This window comes from Nesoenas mayeri (assembly GCF_963082525.1).
Source record: "Nesoenas mayeri genome assembly, chromosome: 3".
Lineage (NCBI taxonomy): Eukaryota > Metazoa > Chordata > Aves > Columbiformes > Columbidae > Nesoenas > Nesoenas mayeri.
In genome coordinates this window covers 86,180,604-86,201,691 of record NC_137544.1, presented here as the reverse complement: position 1 = coordinate 86,201,691, position 21,088 = coordinate 86,180,604, and the positions used below count along the sequence as shown (strand labels likewise).

At 36.0% G+C, this 21,088-nt stretch overlaps 1 protein-coding gene across 1 annotated transcript in view; it reads right to left on the bottom strand.

The window, feature by feature from the left end:
• Nucleotides 1-21,088, bottom strand: part of TTC27 (tetratricopeptide repeat domain 27) — a 123,420-nt gene that overhangs the window by 56,157 nt on the left and 46,175 nt on the right. The window contains exon 10 of the mRNA XM_080341624.1: nucleotides 3,211-3,324. Coding sequence (XP_080197750.1) covers nucleotides 3,211-3,324 — 114 coding nt within the window. The remainder of the gene's footprint in view (nucleotides 1-3,210; nucleotides 3,325-21,088) is intronic.

Sequence of the window (21,088 nt, the reverse complement as noted above, 5' to 3'; positions counted from 1 at the left end):
TAAATCCATTGAAATGGAAAAGTACACTTGTTTCATTTATCAAGAAACTGCAGTGGGATGCTATCCTTTATCTGCTTTATTTTTTTTTTAATCATTCCTCCCTTTTCCCTTTATTGATAGCTCCTAGACCACTCAAAATTCCTCTTTACTTCTCCATCCTATTATTGAGCTCTGGCTGCACTTTCGGCAGTAATTTGTGGTTTAACAGCTTATTGCAACCAATTTTCCCCTATTAATAGTTTCTGAATTGCTTTCTTACAATACAAGTTAGTTGAGAATACCAACACCGATGTAGAAACAGCAGGTTTCTGGTTATGGGAAGAGTTACTTAGCAAAAACTACCCATTTTTCTTCCTGCTTTCTCTCTCGCCCTCTTTTCGTTCTTTCCACTCTAGCATTTCTCATCCTACCTCACCTACAACCACATGGGGAAAAAAACAAACAACTAAGCTTTAAAAAAATTATTCTGTATCCAGAGACACGTTTTGGTTGGCAGTACCTTGATCCAGACTTCATTGTATGTTATAGTGGTCATGATTAAATATTCTAGTGGAACATAATATAACTATTTTAGCTCTCAAATACTGTTTCCTTTTCTTAGAAAAACGTTTTTTAAAAGTACTGGCTTTAGAAATCTTTACCCTTGTTTTTAAGGATCCAAACCTCATTTAGGCAAAAGCCGGACAGAGATAGCAAGTAGCATCCAGAAAAAGCTTAAGGAAAAAATCCCTCCTCCTTACCTTAGCTTCTAGCTGAAAAGTACCCAGAATGATCATTTTAAAACCTGTTCCAAAGATTACATTATCTGTAGTTCAGATTTTTCAATTAATCAGAAAATTAGAAAAAAAAAAATACTTACAAAACAATCTCATAAAAACTGTTTAATGTAGATATATATTTAATACTTGAAGCGTGGCAGCTAAGATTCAAACAATATATTCTCATTTCAAAAATAGCTTCAATTATTTTCAAACAATTAAAGTAAGTTAAACAAACATAGCCAGACCCACAAAAATGTAGGTGAAAAATGCTTTCTTTGACGAACCAACAATGCAGCCTAGCTTGCTTTAGGGCTGTAGAGCAGCATATGCCTGCCAAGTGATATTAATCTAAAAAGATGCATATCAGCTGGGTAGAAGGATTTGTGGACCCAGCACAGAATCAGGTACGGGTGGAAATGGGGAAAGGAAGGAAAGTTACAGTAGAAGAGGACAGGAGAGGGACAGGAGAGTCCCAGCATTGATAAGTCAGAGCCTATAATGGCTCATGCAGTCTCCACACAACTCTAAATATTTTAAAGTAACTTAGAGGATTTAGTTTGCTACTTCTTATTCAAGCTGTCTCACAAGAATTTTTATAATTACATAAAAAATTAACATTACAAACAACAAGGAGAATCTAATCATATTTACACTCACCTCCTCCCTTAATCTTCAATATCTAAGCTTTCTGCAGCAATCTGAACTAGTAAACGTGAAATTATAAAACAAACAAAACCAAACAAGCCCCACAAAAACAACTTATATGAAAATTCTATGGTTTTGGAATCCATTTTCTACTGATAAATAGCTGCAGAACTCACTAGCTCTTTGACATCTTCATGACGATACATCAAAACCCCCTGTGTTATGTATGAAAATAACATCATTCACCCTATATTTCCTGATTCCTTCGTACAACTGTTAGAAACCATGATATTTAAAAAAATTCGGATCTGATAGAACTTCGGAATGAAAACCTTAAATGGAAAGCTATTCAAGTTATTTGATTAATTTAGCACATATCAATGCTTAAACAACTTTTATCTATTTTTGGAAATGGAGCTCCATACTGTATCAAATCAACACAAACATGTCATTATGTTCAAACTTAATGAAAAAAACCATAAACATACTGAGATTAAAGACAATATTTAAAACCACAGATTCCGTCTCTACTGTGAGGTCATCTCTCAAAATGTCACAGTGATTGCTAATCAAATCCTTTGCATTACTGCAGTTGCAGCACACAATGAAGTCAGATAAATGTACTTGCAATGATAACTCTTTCATTAAGATTTCTGCCGTGAGACTGTCAAACCGTATAATGTAACAATTTCCAGTACTCAGGTTTAATCAAGTGAGACAAAAATGTTGGAGGTACTCCAACTGTTTTATAGCTTAGGGCATCAAGGATCCTGAGATCGCTTCTCAAATGCTGTCAGAAGCTACATCTCCCAGACTTGGAATCCTGGCTTCCTTGACACTCTCCTACTGACCCCAGGAAATTCCACTCCAGCAACTCTGTGTCCTCCTCAGCAAAAGAAAAATGCAGCAGCACATCCAGTCTGCACTCTTTCAAAGACTGCAGATGCATCAATAATGATTTTATATGAAATATCAGCTTTTCAGGATTTCATTACACAGCACCATAATAGTAAGTTTTATACATTCCTGGCTGGTTTAGTCAGCAGGACTGTTTTCTGATGGACACAGAAATGCCTGCTGTTCATGTGTGACAACAAGACTTAACAGCATAAAGATGACAAATGGCTAACAAAACTCTGTAAACTGAAGGGAAGAAAAAAGTCTCTATATAGGCTACAGACTTTTCCTTTGAGAAATTTATTTTTAAAATAAATCTTATTAGTGGACACATTTCAGAATTTTAAAATTTCTTTTTTATATCTGAAAACAGATCTCTTTGAAGCAAGACTATCTAATCACTGCCTCAAACTTGTGATATAAATACTAACCTTGAAGTATCACATCAAAATGTGCTGCTTTATTCACAAATACATTTCCTTGTTCTCACAATACCAAAGACTATTTACAACTTTCAGTGTTTTCCACAGCTGATTTACTTGAGTAAAAACTATTAAAAATATGATACCAGTAACAGCTTTATATTCATGAACTTCTACATAAAAAACTCCTCAGATCAGAAGTCAGAAACTAGCGGTAAGAAAACAGATTTTAATTTCAATCTTCCAAAACTGTTCGTGTTTTTGAAAGAAAGTGACCATTTATTACTTGTACATGTAAGAGCTTATCTCAAGACTGGCGGACAAAAAAGGATTTGTGGTTTATGCATCTAATTTAGAGATATAATTAGAAAGTAATCTCACTGTACAGTTCACAGAGAGGAACTGCAGAAGCTTCTAACTCCTGAATGTTGCTATTTGATGTACAGAGAGCCCCGATTTATAACAAGGCAGCTCAGAAGTCTTACCTGAGTCTGCTTCATTGCCCGTTCCATCCTGCGAGTGCTTCCTTTCTCAAGCTTGGTCCGAAGGAGCAAGGCTGATGTCTGAATAGCCCAGAACTTCGGCTGAGACAGCAAGCACTGCAGAGAAAAATAACATTTTTTCATTATTTCATTTTAAAAGACACCGAAGACAGTAAAGTTTTTAACAGTGTTCTCAAGTGTGAATGCTGTTTCCTATTCTGAAAGGCAGATACGTGGTAGTAGTACATATTTGGTGAACTGGAGGCTGTACAGATTACTTTAATCTATTTTCAGTATAAAAGGTAGCCATCAAAACTATTCTCTCCTTCTCACCTCCTGCAGCTCTGTGTGTACATGTACCCATACGGTGGATACACCAACCTGCACAAATTAAAGAGGCTACTCGGAACGAAAGAAGAACAAAGAATTGGATACTGAGCAATCTGGCTCAGCCTTCTCCACACCTGCATACTGGATGCCTGTAGACGCCAGCACGGATCCTACTTAACACCGAACAAAAACAGTGCTCTCCTGGCCTCTCCTCATATGTGAGGCGCTCCAATGTCTGCATTAACAGCACCTGCACATTAAATAGGCCAAAATGACTAAGAATCTGAAGGATATTAATTTAGGGTTTGCCATGATTTGAGAATAACAGGAAGAATTTTTGATGGGTATTAGATGTATAGGGAATGAGAAATAAGCTAGGTTAAAAGCTTTCCTAAAGACATGGGAGGTTATCACCTGGAACACTCTGCCCTGATGTCAGGATCTTGGTGCCAGTCTACAACTACTGATTTTTAGGAAAGCCCAGTAGGAGATATGTAGCAAATACAACTTTGATATCTCTTAACAATGTACAGACTGCCTGGATTCCTTCCATTACAGTTTCAGACACAGTATAACATTTTTCTTTTAGATATTCACTTCGAAAAGGGAGACAGCAAGAAAAATTCCTTGCTAATTTTATTGACACTACAAATATGAACCCGCTTCTCTGAGAAAATAAATTTTTCTATAGATATTTGTAAACTGAAGAATAAGCCCCAGTGGTTTTATGCTTTCCTCTCAAAGATCTCTCAAAGCATTAAAAAGTACACTTTGCTTGTGGCTTGTTTGAAATGCCTGACAAATTTCTGTCATATTGTAATGTTTTTCTTTTCCCTAGTGTTTTCACAAGAAAGGAAGCAGAAAGAAACAAGCTAAAACAAATTTGCTCCAAGCAAAATTACAATGGGAAGAGAGGTGATAGCAAATGAAAGCACAAATGAAAGCAGTATGAACACATGTACCGCCACCAAACATTTCAACATCAGCTGATCCTTCCTCTTGTGACCAACAATCTCCATACTGATTCTTTCATGACTTCTACTCAGTATTACATTAAGTACCACCCAAAAGCTTCTATACCATCCCCTACATGCTGAGGACCTGGAATTATTAGGGGAACACAACTGCAATATGCTAAACTCTGTATACTTGAAGTGTCCTTTTACAAATTATTATCAGTAAAATGGTTAACTGGTCCAAATCCTGGTTCTGAGAACTCATCTCTCTCTCCTGTCTCATCATGGGAAGTTCAATCTACTACCTATTTTTGTTTGGTCTTAAGACAAAGCCTCCACTGCAGGACACAAGCAAAGCATTCCTAACAGAGAACCCTATTTTCTGAATTAATTTGTTGGTGGCCATACCAGGTGTTTGCTAAAAAAGCCTTTAACGGATTTTTGGGGCAAACACATGAGCAATGTTTACTTTAGCTTAAAATCTTGTTTTGAGAGAAAGGATACCTTTTCTGCACTATGGTATTCTGTCATTTTACTTTTTACTTAAAGGGATTTTTTGCTCCGCTACGTGGTGTTTGATACTAGGATTTATTTTTCAAATGAACACATCTCTCAAAAGAATAAAGAAAATGACTAATAATGCTCCTAAAGCTATTTTCACACCAAATGACAGGCCTTGTCTAGCAGCAGAGTACTTATTGCCTCACTCTGGCTCCCCTCGGCCCCTGGAATGAGTAGGGCACAGCACAAAGCCTCTGCAAGAGAACTGGCATCCCAGGAAAGCCTCTCCTCTGCCTCTGTGTGTACCCACTGCACCACCCTCTCAGTTGTTACAGAAGCAATTGTAGAATCATAGAATAATTTCAACTGGAAGAGGCGCTCAGGATCATCAAGTCCAGCCATAACCTAACCTAACTCTGGCACTAAACCATGTCCATAAGAACGTGGTCTAAACACGTTTTGAACAGCCCCAGGGATGATGACTCCACCACTTCCCTGGGCAGCCTGTTCCAACGCCTGACAACCCTTTTTGTGGTGAATTTTTTTCCTCATATCCAATCTGAACCTCCCCTGGTGCAACTTGAGGCCATTGCCTCTTGTCCTATCACTTGCTACCTGGGAGAAGAATTATGTTGTATCAGGTGTGCATACCATCATGTATGAGGTGTGTATACGCTCGCATGGGGAGGAAGCAGAAGCGCAGAGAAGCGGGTGGAAGAGAGGCAGAGATAGTTTTGTTTTGCTCCTCTGCAGGAGCAATGACAGCCTTATCGTGAATAACAATCCTGCTTTTAAAAGGTATTCATAAAGCAACATGGAAGGTATACCTGCTGTACAATTACAGAAAAACAAAATCTCTAACAGTTCTTTTGATGTAAAAAAGCATTGCAGTTGCTCAGGAAAATGAGAAGCAGGCTTGCTTTCAGTTAAGAAACTCTTGCAATTTTATACTTGTACTGAGCTTAGTTCTGTGCCAGAACTCAAATGCTTACCTTTCCAATGCCTAATTGTAATGTTTACAGCACCACAGATACAAAATAATACATGTACAAAGGGCACAAATGTTTACACTCAAGAGCCATAAAGAGTCATTTCAGAACATGTACCCATAACTATTAAGCAACGTTTAGTCTTCTACCCAAAATCTCCACATGTTCCAGATAATAAATACTTTCTTGTAAGTCGCAAAGCTTTGTATCTTCACCTGAAGCCAAATCTATACTCTATTAATGAGACCATAGGTTAAAATAAAACATCTGGGAAAAAAAAAAAGAAAAACTAAATAAAGATTATGCTGGTTTTGTCAACATATCTTAAAGTTTATTGTACTGTACCAAAGGCAGCTAAGAAAATTAACAAAATACTTCTAAAACAAAAACACTGTTGAGAATCTTAGAAGTCATCTTTGTTCTTACTTCAGGGAAAGAACAATAAAATAAAGAAAATACAAAAATTAGATGGGGTTAAAAGAAAGGAAATATTTTCTGCACTGAACGGAATGTTTTCACATAGGAAAACTTATTTCTCCAATTCTTTCCCACATTTTTTCCTACAAACAAGAACATTTTATACCATCCTCTCCCATCATATCAAAGTGTAAAAGCAGATTACCAAACTATTACACAAAACAGAATATTTCATTCAATATATAATCGTTACATGACATTGGAAGGAAACAACATGATCCTCAAAATCTTAACAGCAAAGTAACCTGTTATTGTACAATACCTTTATAACATCCCCATTATTATGGAAAAACAAAATGGCAGGTAACACCTGAACTGTGAGAAAGGTGCATGTTACTGATGATGCCCGGATCAAACCTAGCCACATGAGCTCTGCCAAACCCAGGCTGACTCTCAAGTACCATTACTGAATGATTCAGCCTCATCACTATTCAGAGTTTAACCTGCGTGTGATTCATTGTCTGACCACTCAACTTTTTGTTAGAGAAACAGAGAAAGAAGGGTTGCACAATTTGCAACATCCACACAGAACTTGGAACAACCTAGCAAGAATCTTCAAGGAAGCTTACAGCATTGGTATTTCTTATGTACGCACACATACAAATGTATCTGCATATTATTTATGAAGTTACAATATTTGGTTTTAAGGAAACTACAGAGAAAGCAGCCTCCAGCTTAAAGAATGTCATATGTTCAAGATAAAAGAGAAGAGTTAACCAAAGAAGCCTGGGAAAGCTAGAACACGCAGAGGAGCATTACACAGTACTACAAGGTGTCCAACTGGTGATTCAAACCAAATCAGCATCTTCTGGAAGGCAGATGAATAAGACTGTATCAGTCATACATGACTTACAAAAGGTACAGGCTGTTCAGAGCAACTCTTCTGCACTACTCCACCTACTATTTAAAAAATTACGAGTTCCTACGGGAATTCTTTCTGACATCAAACTCGGGCAGGGCTTACATGGGCTTACTAGTCATGCTAGACAAGCTGGAACAGGTAAAGATTATTCTTGTTAACTGCAGTTCTAAATAATTTCAATATTTTCTGAATTTTCCTTATTATAAATCTATGCTTTATTTAAGCCCATTCTTGGATTCTTTTACCTTGCTCACTGATAAGCTATCAGTAGCCTAGCAAACTACTATAATTGCTGTGATGGAGCTATCATTTGAAAGCGGACTTTCAAAGTCCAAACACTTTTAATTGCAACCAGTCATGGAATTCCCAAGAGTCTGCACATCAGTCTGTCGCTGACCCAGAAATATTTTGCTTATTGGCCACATTGCCAGGATGTGGTGAAATGACTGACTTGAAGGCACAGGCATGAAGCACCCTGAAGGCTGCTCTGTTCCTCTATTATGCCCTCCAAAGAAATGACCTTTAGTTTAGATTCATTCAGGTATTTGCTAACATATTTTAAGTTACAAATAAACAGAAAACACTGGGAGGGATTTAGGAAAAAAAAAAAAAGAAAAAAATCCTTTCTAGTTTATTTTCATTACCAATTTCAGTTAACATATTTCAGCAGCTTTGTTGTTTGCTTTTCCAAATGCCACAAATAATTTTCAAATTACTTACATGAATTAATTAATGTCTATTTCTCATTGCTTCATATAACCAAGTATATCATTATATGGTGATTTTCATGAATTCACTCAGACAATTAACATGAGAACCTTATTTCTTCAATATAATGAAAATGACAATGTTATAACTCATTCTATGCTTATCTGTAAGATGAGAACATACTGTCAGTTCTTTTCAACATCCTATATTGTGCACAGTAGTCAGGTGAGTACATTAAAAAAAAAACCAACAAACAAACCTAATTAGAGGCACATGACTGAGGCATGAACAGGCAAAATTCTTGCTTCTTGCCGTTGCTATGCAAACATATCTGTTAATCTCTGGTGAAGGACTCTGTCACCAAGAGCTACCTTACAAATGCTTAATCTGTTTCAAGCATACAGCAAAAGATTCTTTGACATAAAAAGTTATATGAATTAAATCTTAATAAACAAGAGAATAAAATTAGTATGACATTAGGGAGAATATGATTTTGCTTTTCACAGTCTCATACAAATAATCTGGTCCTTAAATTTCTGAGTAACTAAAGGAAGTTCTTTTTAAAAATATCATGTTCAAATGACACTTGCTTAATGTGAAATTTTTTGGAACCTTCTCCTAGCACTGAACTGGTGACAAAAAAAGGTAAAATGAAATAAGAATTAAAAATAATTGACTTATGGAGAAATCTGAAAGATGCCACAGTCTTGGGGAAAGGTTTATTTATATTTGATCTACATATTTTCAACATAATACTAATTGATAAAAGATACTCCTTGCAATTCTGAAAAAAAGTATGCAGAGGAAACTTTGCCCTAGACAATAGTTACATGAACTTTACAAAATTATTTCTAATTGGCTACGAAAGATTAAGGCAAGCCAAGGTCCAGAGAAAAGCAAAAAGAATACAAGTTCTGAGAAATGCCCTTAGAATACCAACTCCGCTATTAACTGAGCTCGACCGCTGATGATTTCCAGTAGTACTGGCAGCTTCTGGTTGAAATGGGCTTTGTAACTTTAAACAGGAATTCTGTTAGAACTCTGTGAGGTAAAATAAAGCATGTTTGTAACTAAGTGATTTCCAATACAAGCACTTTTTAATGTTGTACTGAAAAGTAAAAATATCAAGAGGATAAGAAAAATACAAGATTTCTAGTTACAATTAAGCAGTAGAACCACAGCGTGGCAACAAAACAAGCCAGTTAATATGACAATTTTTTGCTTTTCTGCTTAGTGTATGAACGTGTAAAAAATTCCTGTTTGCTGAAAGAGAGCAAGTAGCTTCTCTATTCAAGTCCAGCATACACACCAATTCTACTGTACATGACCATCTCAAAGATTTAAAAATAAATAAGACTCAAAAGAAGATGTGATTATATACCATCACCAGCCAACACGTAATACTGAGCTTCTACAGACCTTAAATTCCTTCTGGTCCTGTTTTTATTCTTATCACAACACTCAACAGTTTATTAATCCTTCAGTGACCAGAAATTAAGAGGAAACTACAATAACTATGCACATACACAAAACCTCAAAATATAATACACGACTAAAATACACTGCTGTTTTCTAAGTAGGGAAAAGGTAAGCTACATATTTAGCTGGACAAGAAGTATTTGATGTTTAAAATGATTTAAATATATATGTCAAAGGATTGGTTTTAGCACAGAATGCTGTTCTTCTGGTGAATATAAATATTCTAATGCAAAAAATGTTGCTTAGCAACCACCCAAAGGAACTATCTCCTTTTATCTATAATTAAATTAAAAGTTTATATTTCATAATTATCATGGTACATGTGCTCTGTATTCTCAAAGATGAAATTGCCAATCAACTTTAAAATGCACTTAAAATTACAGAACATTGAATATTGATTACAATAAACAGGATTTTTACTTTAATCCACCACTGTCCTCAGTTCAATGCTACCCCAAGATTTTTCCTCTTTTTATTTCTTCTCATGGTATTATACACAAACTTCGCTATCATTACATATCATTAGTATTGTTATACATAACGACATATATCCAAATCTCTATATGTTTGATTATATAACTGTGTTAAAAATGAACCCTTAAAGTAAAATGTGAATCTATAAATCCCCAGCTAATTCGTCCCAGACAAAGACTGAACACTATCATTTTTGAAAGGTTATGTTTTTTTCATGCTAAGAGGAGAGCTTCTCCAGTCTCTTAATAAACCATCCATTTATTGAAATTGAATAATATGAAGTTCAGATGGAAACATCTCCCATTCCTATATATTTATATATATTATATAGAATATTTTCTCTTTCTCTGAGACTATCACCTTAACGCATGACAACCTGACTTTATGTTCAAAATTCAAACATAACCATAACATAAAATTCCCCTTGGCCAGTGAATTGGAAAAGGTGGCAACTAAACACAATATGCAAAATTTAACCCTACTAGCTTCACTGCTTGTACACGTGAAGTTATACTCATGGATTCTGTGGTACAATCCTCAGATATCAAATATCAAAAACATTGATACGTTTTAACAATTATCAAAACCCATTCTGTGTATGGCTTGACGCATCTGTTTAATTTCACACTTTCAGTAAACACTGAAGTCTATCCCACACTTAAAGTCGCTCTAAGGGTGATTTGGACTGGAAAATGAAAATATTAACAATTTAGCTTGTAAATTAAAAGTGTATACGCAGCAACACAGATGCATACATTTTCAAAATTTCTGAGTTTTTTTCATATTAAATAGACTGTACTTTTAGCTAGCACCTGACATATTTTTCTATATGGCTTTGATAACGTCTTTGTTTGGTTTTGTTTTTTAATTCAACAATATGCAAAGTCTTCGGACTTACAGATGATGAATCAATCAAATAGTCTTGGGGCAAAACTATCAAGAGAAGGATAATTTACATTTTCTTTGCAAACATCACAACTTGTATTACACACTTAAAATGAATTATATTTCAGGCACTATTCCAAGTTCTGTGTTAGTATTTCTTTTTCAGTGTTGCATGGGGAAAATGTGTTATTACTTGGTTAGATCTTAAATATTTTCTTGCCTAACAGCATCTAATATGAATTCTACATGTCACCTTCAGAGCATTTATTAAGCCACGACCTTTGCAATCTAACAAGGAAGGAAAAAAATTATGCAATGCTTTAGCCTGTATGATGTGCATTAGCAGAACTTCCATTATTTTCCTTTATTAGGTCTTCCAATTATTTTAATGAGTTGACACACCAATATAGCATATTACAGAGTCAATCATATGATCATTTGCGATTTTTTAAAGTATTCTTCAGATTATAACAAATTAAATGCTACCTTCTTTTTAAACTAATTGTGTCTGACTGTCAGGTAAACCAGAAAGACAGGCAGAAGTCCTGAAAGTATTAAATTGACAGAGGAGATTTACTTTCCTGCACTGGCTTAGGCAGCAGCACATGCACAGTGCCATTTTCCAGCACTGCTATAATATGCCATATATATTTCAATAGGTTTAGACCACACATTCAGCATATTTTTTCCAAAGTCTAAAGCTATTCACTCAACTGTATGACAAGGGTTTATTTTGGTCTATAAAACTAATCCTGGGACTGTAGAACCAAAATAGCTTTTCACCGCAACAGGTGTTAGCTGATCACGAGCAGAGCTGGGCTTAAAGCTCTTAGCCACAGCCACTAGAAATACCTCTTGGTGTTAAAAAGTCAAGAGCAAGGCCAAAACACCATCAGTGATCTGCATCAAGGGACTAGTTTAATTAGAATGGCATTTTTAAAATTTGCTTTGTCTAGTCTTGTCTGGCAGACTCGGCAGTCAAGTTGTAACATTACATCATTGTAAATATGGAGCATCTTCTGTTGAATTTGACTACTAAAACAATAAGATGCTATCTCTTTTTTTTTTTCATTTTTCTGTATTTCGAAGTGTTTGAGATTCTTTCAAATATATAATTCCACAGTCTTGGATAACTGAATGCATTTGAAATAAAATATTAATTCTGAGAGTTTTAAAATTAAATATATGTACACACACAGTGGACAGTTCCTTTTTTTCTCCCCGTCTGCAGCTATGAAGTTGTTACAAGTTTCCTTTCTGTCTGTCCACACTTTATAAAGTAAAATGTATGCAAAGATGTTAAAAATCTCTTGGTTAAACAGACAATTGTTTAGGCTATACTAGACTGATCTAGAAATGAATGCTGCACTCAATATAGCAACAATTACATTGCACTTACCTAAATGCAATATTCTAAATGCAAAGGTCTTAAGCGTCTCATTTAATCTCAGTTTGCAAGTGACTGACTTTCTCTGGCATTTATCACATCTGAAGGTACATTAAACACAATATAACAGTTACTCAGTAGCTGGCTTAATCAATTCAAAGGTTAATAGGGAAGACGTAAGAAACTTTTCTTCCTGCTGTAGTCTTTACATCTTCTGAATACACATCAAGAATTTCCTGAGCTTTCTCCTAAGTTGGGTGTTTCTATAGCTTTCTAGGAAAATCTCATCTCATTCCACAACTTTGTGACTCCAAAACTTGCAAATATTGTCTCTTTTAAGAAAACTAAATTAAAAGGGGTAATTTGATATGGACATAGGTGGAATCTGATCTCTAGTCAGAAGCAGAAAAAACACAAGCACATAATAATTGTCTTTCCAGCTAGCTGTCAATGTCACTCTGCAGATAAAATTGAAATGGTGGCCCAGTGTCCGCTCCATTAAATATTTTACAGGGAAAAAGGTCAAAGAAAATGAGCACTAGAGTAATATTCCCTTGCAAGGGAAGTCTCATATGTTCCACATAAAAGACTATGTGAAAGGAGTACAAAGATTTAGGCTTACTGAAGAATTTTCAGTGGAAACATAGGAGACTCAAAAAAAGCTTTTTATTTAAACATAACAGACACACAGAAAATCAAAGTCACTTTAGCTTGCATGGAACAAAAATAAAACAAAAAATAGGGAGATACAGTGAGCTATGAACATGATTCTTTGATCCTGCGTAATGGAGTCCGTTATTTAACTTGCATGCAGGTATATAACTTTCAGAGACACCTACTGAAGGAACAAAAATCACAATTCAAAGTCATTTTAGACACATCGGAAAAATAAACTCAAATCAGGTTCTGCTAGGAAAACATTTAAATGTTTTTTTCCCTTTAGGATTTTCTGCTTTCTAACAGTAGTACAAAGGTGTTACTGCAGTGTCAAGTTATTTGTTCAGTTCTACTTGTACATCTGAACTGAAGATCTATCCTGGATGTCCAAAATTATTTACATTTTCTTCCATATTAATGGGCATTGGTGAGCTGATATTTAGCAAGTTTCTAAGAGCTTAACACTCTGTGATGACACTAAGAGGTATACACATCGTAGCCTCTTTTAAGAGTTAAAAAAAAGAATAATTTTTCATGCTGTTGCTTAAGCTGGGTTTTGGGTTGTATTTTGGTTTGATTTTTCTTTTCATTTTGAGAGACTACCTAAGTCCAAAACTAAGTTTTCCAATGAAGTTCTTTATTTATTTAATTATTTATTTTAGGAAAAGGAAGAAACTATAGAAGAAAAGGAAATATCATGAAGATGATACTGTTTTGTTTAAAGGAATCTGCTTTCACTGACTAGCAAAGGGTAAACCACGTAAGATATGGCTCCTCTTTTCACTTAGAATAGAGTCCAGCCATATTACTGACATTCGCTCTGTTGCGCCAAACATATCACTTATGCTGTGTTATGCTGAGAACAACTTCAGCCAGATTTGACTGTAGTAGCATTGTCTTTTTCAGGTCTGTGGTTTGGAATTATTCCTGAAACAGCCTAAGTGCAGACTTCCACACCACATCACAGTACTGCATTTATTTCCTAAGGCTCAATCCCAACAGCAATAAATCAGGTTTTTGGATTCAAAAGACAAGACTTTAACTCTTTGGTACCAATGACAAGGATTTCCCTAGGTATTAAGCAACAGTGAATTTCTAATTTTAATGGCTCAGTCTCAGGAATTTCACCATCTATGCCAAGGTTCTGAACACATCATGTGCTCTTTTGATGATATCCTGAAAAACAGAAAAGCACATTAAAGAAATTGCTCTCTGTACAGGTAGTAAACCAGTGAATTTGGTTTGAGAATGGCTAGATATTTTAAAGATAGTTTCAAGATCATACGGAATGGTACATGCTGTGTGAGGACTTGCAATCTGTTTAGTCTCAAGACAAACAAAGCAAATGACTGAAAAAAGCGTGAAAGATAGAAAATTTGTGCCAATGGAGAGTATTTTCTAACTTGTTCCATTCAGATTGGCCATGTGGGAGATGAAACATGTCTCTACCCCCCACTAGGTTTTCCCTTGGAAACTACCACAGTGGGCTCTGAAATCCCCTGCACTGCTTGCTCCACCGCACTCTCAGCCTTGCCTCTCCACTGACAAGGAGCATTTCTGGAACAATTTCTGGAACAGGCAGCGCTATAGGTTAACTTCTCTTCTGCTGATTGAAATGTATTCCTCAAGCAAACAGTCTGTTTTGACTTTGAATCCTCCCAGTTCTGGTACTGCTGCCTGTGGCTACAGACAAGAATGATGATTTGTCAATACGTCTCTTAGGTTGCTCAACTCTTTCTATGCACATATTATTAAAATTTTTTAAATAGTACTTATTCAGCAAAATCCAAGTAAGACTACACATTAAGGTTTCCTTTTTTTTTTTTTTTTCCCTGCTTCTTTGCTTGTTCAAACTGTTCAGGGCAACCGCCATGTTTGCAGCACTCTGGACCACTGGAAAAACTCCTGACAGATCCTGCATCCTATTCAAGTGCCCCAGGCTGGTGGGATTTATCTGTTTTCCCTGTCTACTCAGGTTTATGAGCTCCCCACTGTTTTTTCCATGACTGTCAGTGATACTTCCCATTTGTTTGGTCTATCAACAGCCTCTGGAAGAATACTGCTTTATATGCTGCTGCTATCTGATACAGTGTAGATTCTTACTCTAACAGAAGCTTTTATCTGTACTTTTGAAATTATAACTTCAGGACAAATATCCATTTACAATAATTATTCTTAAAATACCTTAGTTGAGTAACTTTCACAGGGTGAGAATGTAGGGTAGCAAAAATACTGGTTCTCAAACAGATAAGGGGCACAATGACAAAAACTACACAACACAGTAGAGCCTTAAAAGCTCCCTTCACGTCTCCAGTAAAAGGTGTTAAATTATCTTCTTGAAAAGAACCAGTGTACATGTTTTAATAATTTCAAAACTTTAAAATTAGTAAATGGCACAACAAGAATACTTTAATAGTTGCATACAGTTTATACATTCTAAAAATGCTATTTGTGAACCCATCTTATAATGATGTTAACTAGTCAAAATCAGCTATCACTTTTTTTTCAGTAACAGGGACAGACAAAAAAAAAATCAGGAAGAATCACATGCTTAAACCAGTGATTTATAGTAAGGCCACTGACTTTACTCTAAACCCATGTCAGAACAAAGCATGGAATTTCTATAAAACATCTTCACAACCTTCAGTCTGTAGAAAAACGGTGAGACACAGCAGAGGAAAATCTGCACAATGCCAGACAGGACTCTGCAGGGAGTGCGTCATACCTGGTTTTCCCCTGTTATGAATGCCAGCATCCACCACAGGAATTCTGCCTGCAACATGCTCTACTACTCAGCAGTCTACACATTGCACTATTTGGTGTTGAATGCAAGAGGTGTGCCTCCATTCCTGTTTGGTGGGCTGAGTGAATAGGCTCAAAGTCTGGAGATGACAACTTCAGTGAGAGTTCTGGGATGGTCTCAGTAGTTTCCCGCAAAAGAGCATACTAACAAGTCTTGATGTCCATTAAAAAATACTCAATTTCCGATTTCTTCCAGCTCTTGACTTCACTGGTAGAAGTATTCTGTCTCTTTAAAGAGGTACTGTTTCCATTCCATGCAATAGGATCGAGGGGCTGGAGGTCACTGGCAGCATGGCTTTAAGCCTCATGTGAAAGAGTTTAGTTTCCAGGAGCAAAACAAAGCTGCAGCCACCTTCCTTTCAGAGACTGAAGACACACTGGTCCTGAAAGAAGACTAACTCCTTAAGTGGCAACCAAAATCAAGGAAGGAAGGAATAGAGCCAGAAATATGTGAGAAAGAAAGGAATTAGGGAAGATGACATCAAGAGTGAAAGTCAGATAAGCAAGAAGTGAGAGCTGACAAAGGAGGGCTGAGGTGAACCTGGCATGGATGAGTAAACAAGAAGGGAAGCTGACATAAGCACAACTGACTAATACTGAAAAAAATGAATGAGACTGCTGAGGAACACAAAGGAAAATCGTGTCTTGTGCACAAGTGAGTAATGTTCCTAAACCTGACAGAGTTGTATAGAGAAAAGCTACACTGTGAATATAGTTATTAGAGACAAAAGGCAACGTCTGGGATGTGCTCAGACTTGAAAGAAGTTAAAAGCATGAGCTGTGATTAAGATTCAAACGCAACAGTTTAGCACCCATCCAGTTGTATCGTGCAGATAAACAACAGCAGTTATTAAAATAACTGTGAAAATAGGATGAAGAATCATAGAATAGTTTGGGTCACCTTCAAAGGTCACCTAGTCCAACTACCCTGCCAGGAGCAGGGACATCGTCGACTAGATCAGGCTGCTCAGAGGCCTGGCCTTGAACATCTCCAGGGATGGGGCATCTACCACCTCTCTGGGAAACCTGCTCCAGTGTTCCACCACTCACATCGTAAAAAAAAATGTCTTCCTTATACATAGCCTGAAGAAACTACAAGATATTTCCCTTTCCTTTTAGTTATGCACCACCAAGCTCCACATTTTCACAGCTCTGTCAGAGATTTAACACACACACACACACACACACACACACATAAATGTTTGCCTACTATTAGATATGGGAAAGATACAGAATATACAGATCAATGCACTGCAGTTCTTACACAATAAGCTGTAGGATGAGAAATACGGCATTATTCCAGCAACTAAATTACCTGTTTGATTTCTGAATCTTACTACTAATCTACTAAACAGCTTCAAACAATACAAGATCTTGAAAACAAAATAAAAAAAACTTTCTAAATATATCTCCTTCCTGTAAAACTGAAAGGGTTTCACTGACATATATTAAACTAAAAAAGAAAGAAAACCTACTCAGTTTTAGCCAGCTATAAAAACCAAACCAGATACAATACTAATTTAGGGGAATGTAAACACACATGCTCTTCCTCGCCAAGTGTTGTAATTTTAAAATCCGATATCTCAGCAAAGGAAAATCTTTCACATTCTATTTATACAAATCTGTAAAAGTTATTTTCTCTCTCATCTTTTGTCTAGACTAGATAGAAGTAATTGTAGGATGTGTTGGCCAATATATTCTGACAAATGTACTAAAGAAAAATCTAGCTGACACAAAACATGAATTCTTTCAATAAAAAAGTCCAGGCTCCAATTTAATTAATACAAGACATGCTTAAGTAAAATATAGACAAGCCAGTAAAATCTTCTCAAATACGTCAAAGTACACCAACTAATATCTAGTGTCATGATTTTTATTTCAGTTCAGAAAAGGCCTCAAATCTCAGCTTCACATATAGAACAACATTAAATAGTTTAAATACTTTAAAAACATTTTTGCAAACTGAAACAAATAGAACATGATGCTTTTAAATGTTTTATTGCCATTTTTTTGAGTAGTCTTCATAACTAACAGTTCTACTTGCCATGATTAATGCAGCCAATCCAAACATGTCGAAAGTATTTATGCCATGCCATGTTATCATATACGCTAAGCATATAAATTATACATAGGAAAAAAAGCCTGAATTTTCTCCCTGTAATCACAAGACTCATTTATGATGTACATTGCATGAATAGTCCACTAAATGAGCTGGCATTGTTTCTGCTTCCTGATGCAATGAGCTAACCTTCATGAACAGAATATGAACCTTTCCTACTCATGTATTCACACAACTGGAAATGAGTTTTCATAAGGGTCATATTCTAACTTGTAAATTGCATAATACATTTAAAAAAAAATAAAATATATATATGTTACTTTTCTAATAGTTCATCTTTAATATAGACCAGAAAGAATGTCAGGGGTGCTGATATGAGAAACCTTCTACTTCCAGTCCAAACTACAGACATGATATAATCAGAGAAAATTAAACTCAGTTGCATAGAGACAATGGCAAGTTGACCAGCAAACAAGAATTCAACCACCTTCATTTTTTGCAGATGCTATGGAACAAGCAAGACTAGACCACTATTAGAAATGTTGTGTTAGGAAAAAAAAAAAAAAAACCCCACAAAAAAACAAATGAAGGGACAATACTAAAACTAGGCAGAGGGGATAAGGGCAAGACATCAGGACAGCTAAGTAAACTTTATGAATAATTCCTCCTCACTCATGGTAAAAGAACAAAAATGTAAGTTTACTTTGAAAAAAAGGGAGACTTGGATTTCCCCCTTGTTTAGTTCATCTGTCCTCTCTTCAGCCAAACAGGTCTAGCAGTAGAATATAAATGACTAAAAAAAAGTGACTGCTAGTACTGATAACATATGAATTGAGCTGATCATTGAAATATTTTCAAAAAGGCAATATTAAGCACTACACAGAGTAGTGAAAATGCCGTACTTCCTTCAGATGATAGCTCAGCATTTTGTTGAATAGAGGGTTTAATTCCATCCTTTTTGCCATGAAATCTTTCTTGCTGAAGTAAATTATAATAGTTATAACTGGTGAAGGACAGAAGAGGGGGAAGGGAAGCCTGTGACATGTCAACTGGCTGTCAGAGAGGTTGCTAGAAAAAAATAAGTGAGCTGCTGATAGATAAAGAGGAAGGAGGAGGGGGAGAAGAAAGGCTGCTGTGGGAAAAAATGTTACTAACTGTCATCAAATTTGCCTGCTTAACTTCTCAAACCCTTAGATGAGCAAATAATCTATTAATATTTAAATATGATTTTCATGTTCTCTTACCACTGCGGTTTCAGTGAGACCATTAAAATCAATTGCTTGAGTAACTCTGTACAGATTATATGAAAAAGCAGACTAGGAAAGGCTATCCCAAATTCCTTCCTGCTCAGAAAGGCGCACAATAAATCAGGAATCATCTCCTGTAAGATATGATGCAAGCAAAGCTGTGGATCCCATGGACTCAGGGAAGAATGTAGACCACAGAGGAGAACAAAGTTGAAAGGGATAAAACTGTCAATTATGTTGAAATATGATATTTTGTAAAATAAAACAACTTCAAATAGACTGTTACTTAATCCCATTTTTGGAATGGAATGCAAGCTTCCCCCTTGCCCTGCAACACATGTACTACAGCACCCAGTTACTTTACCCTAAAACATAGAAACGCATAAAACAGCAGCAAAAATAACTGACAACACTAGGTTCATTTCCTATCCACAATACGTTTTAAACATAAGTACCAGACACTTTGTGAATAAGCTTCCAAGAAATCTAGTTGAGTCTAGAAAGAGGCAGTTTCTCTTTTGCTGTACTCAATCTGATTTCTCAGTAATGTGCGATGGGCCAGGGAGCATACATGCATTAAATCAGCAGCAAGTGTTTAGATCCTGACATTCCTAGAAAATGATTCAGACTTTTGAATAAAAGTGCTTAGAAGAAAAAAAAAAAAGAAAAAAGAAAGAACAGAATAGCTTTGAATTCATCCACTTAGTCTTACTAGTGTTAGCAGGACTTTGCTGAGACAAAGTGTTTGCAGTGTTATAATCTCGTAACCAACAGAGGCTATTCAACATGGGCAACACAGCTTAGAAAAGAACTGAAAGAGACTTTTTATAAAGCCATGAAAGTTAAAGCAGCAGAGACACATGGCACTCTTAATGAGCTTTTCAATACTCTTGCTGGTTATAAAACATAAAGAAAACTGCAGCCATTTTCTCAGCAGAGAAAAATGCGCTGCTTTTATTTAAGCTATATAAACAACTTCTCTTTAGAAACCAAACTGGCATGTTGGTTTTATAGAGATTTTGATAGAAAGGCTTAATGTTAAAAATATCATATGCTATGATTTGATTGCTCCCTAGTTTGACATTAATATCACAAATGCCATAGAAAAGACGAGAAAAACAAAGCATTTCCATTTCCAGCCTCCAACTCCCTCCTTCCAAAGCCCCCTTCCTACAGCAAAAAGCAGAAACAATATTCATATATGCATATACACACACTCAATAAAATGTGCACTATAATATTTTGCTGTGATTTTCAGTTACCATACAACATCAGTTTCTATTACACTCAACAAATGCCCCCCTCTGATAAAAAAAAAAATGCTGTCCAATCATTCTCAAATTCCTTAGTAAAAACAGTCTCTGGAATCAGTAGCTCAACACAGTGGAAAAAACAAAGGACGTGAAGGCTTCCTATCTGGTCCATCTTTGGAATACACAGTATTCCTTGGATTTTGACCGACTCCCTCCACATTCTCCAAGTCCTTGATCTGACCTTAGTATCCTTCATGGCATTATTGGAACAAATTCAGAATGATCAGGTATTTTTGTTGGAAGATGGTGAATAATTTTAAAGTTTTGTACTCTGAGCAAAATAAAAGCTATTACTCTTTTTTCCTCTTTAAGAAAGATATCCTCACCTATTCAAAGTGTTGATAGACAGAAGACCTGTCAGAGCTTCCTTTTTCTGGTTTAATAAAGAAACGAGCTGCTCTATCCCTCATAAAGGATAGAAGTTTCAGAAATATAACAAACCAATGAAACTAAATTTTCCATGGTCCCTTCTCTTTCCGCTCTCATCTTCCACGGATTCCAAAGGATACAAATATGGGGATAAGATGTGTCAAGCACAAAGCTAGAGACTTCTTTTCACTACTGAGGAGAAAGATCAACTGTAACTCAGGTTAACACTGTTCCTATCACTCGAAATCCCTTGATTATAACGCACTAATAAGGGAAAAAAAGGAATATTCTCCCCCACTGAGCTAAGTGCCCATCACATTTAACACAAAGCCCATTTCTCCTGGACAAAGTGAGGGCTAAGACAGATGGAAGGGGTAACACTAAGG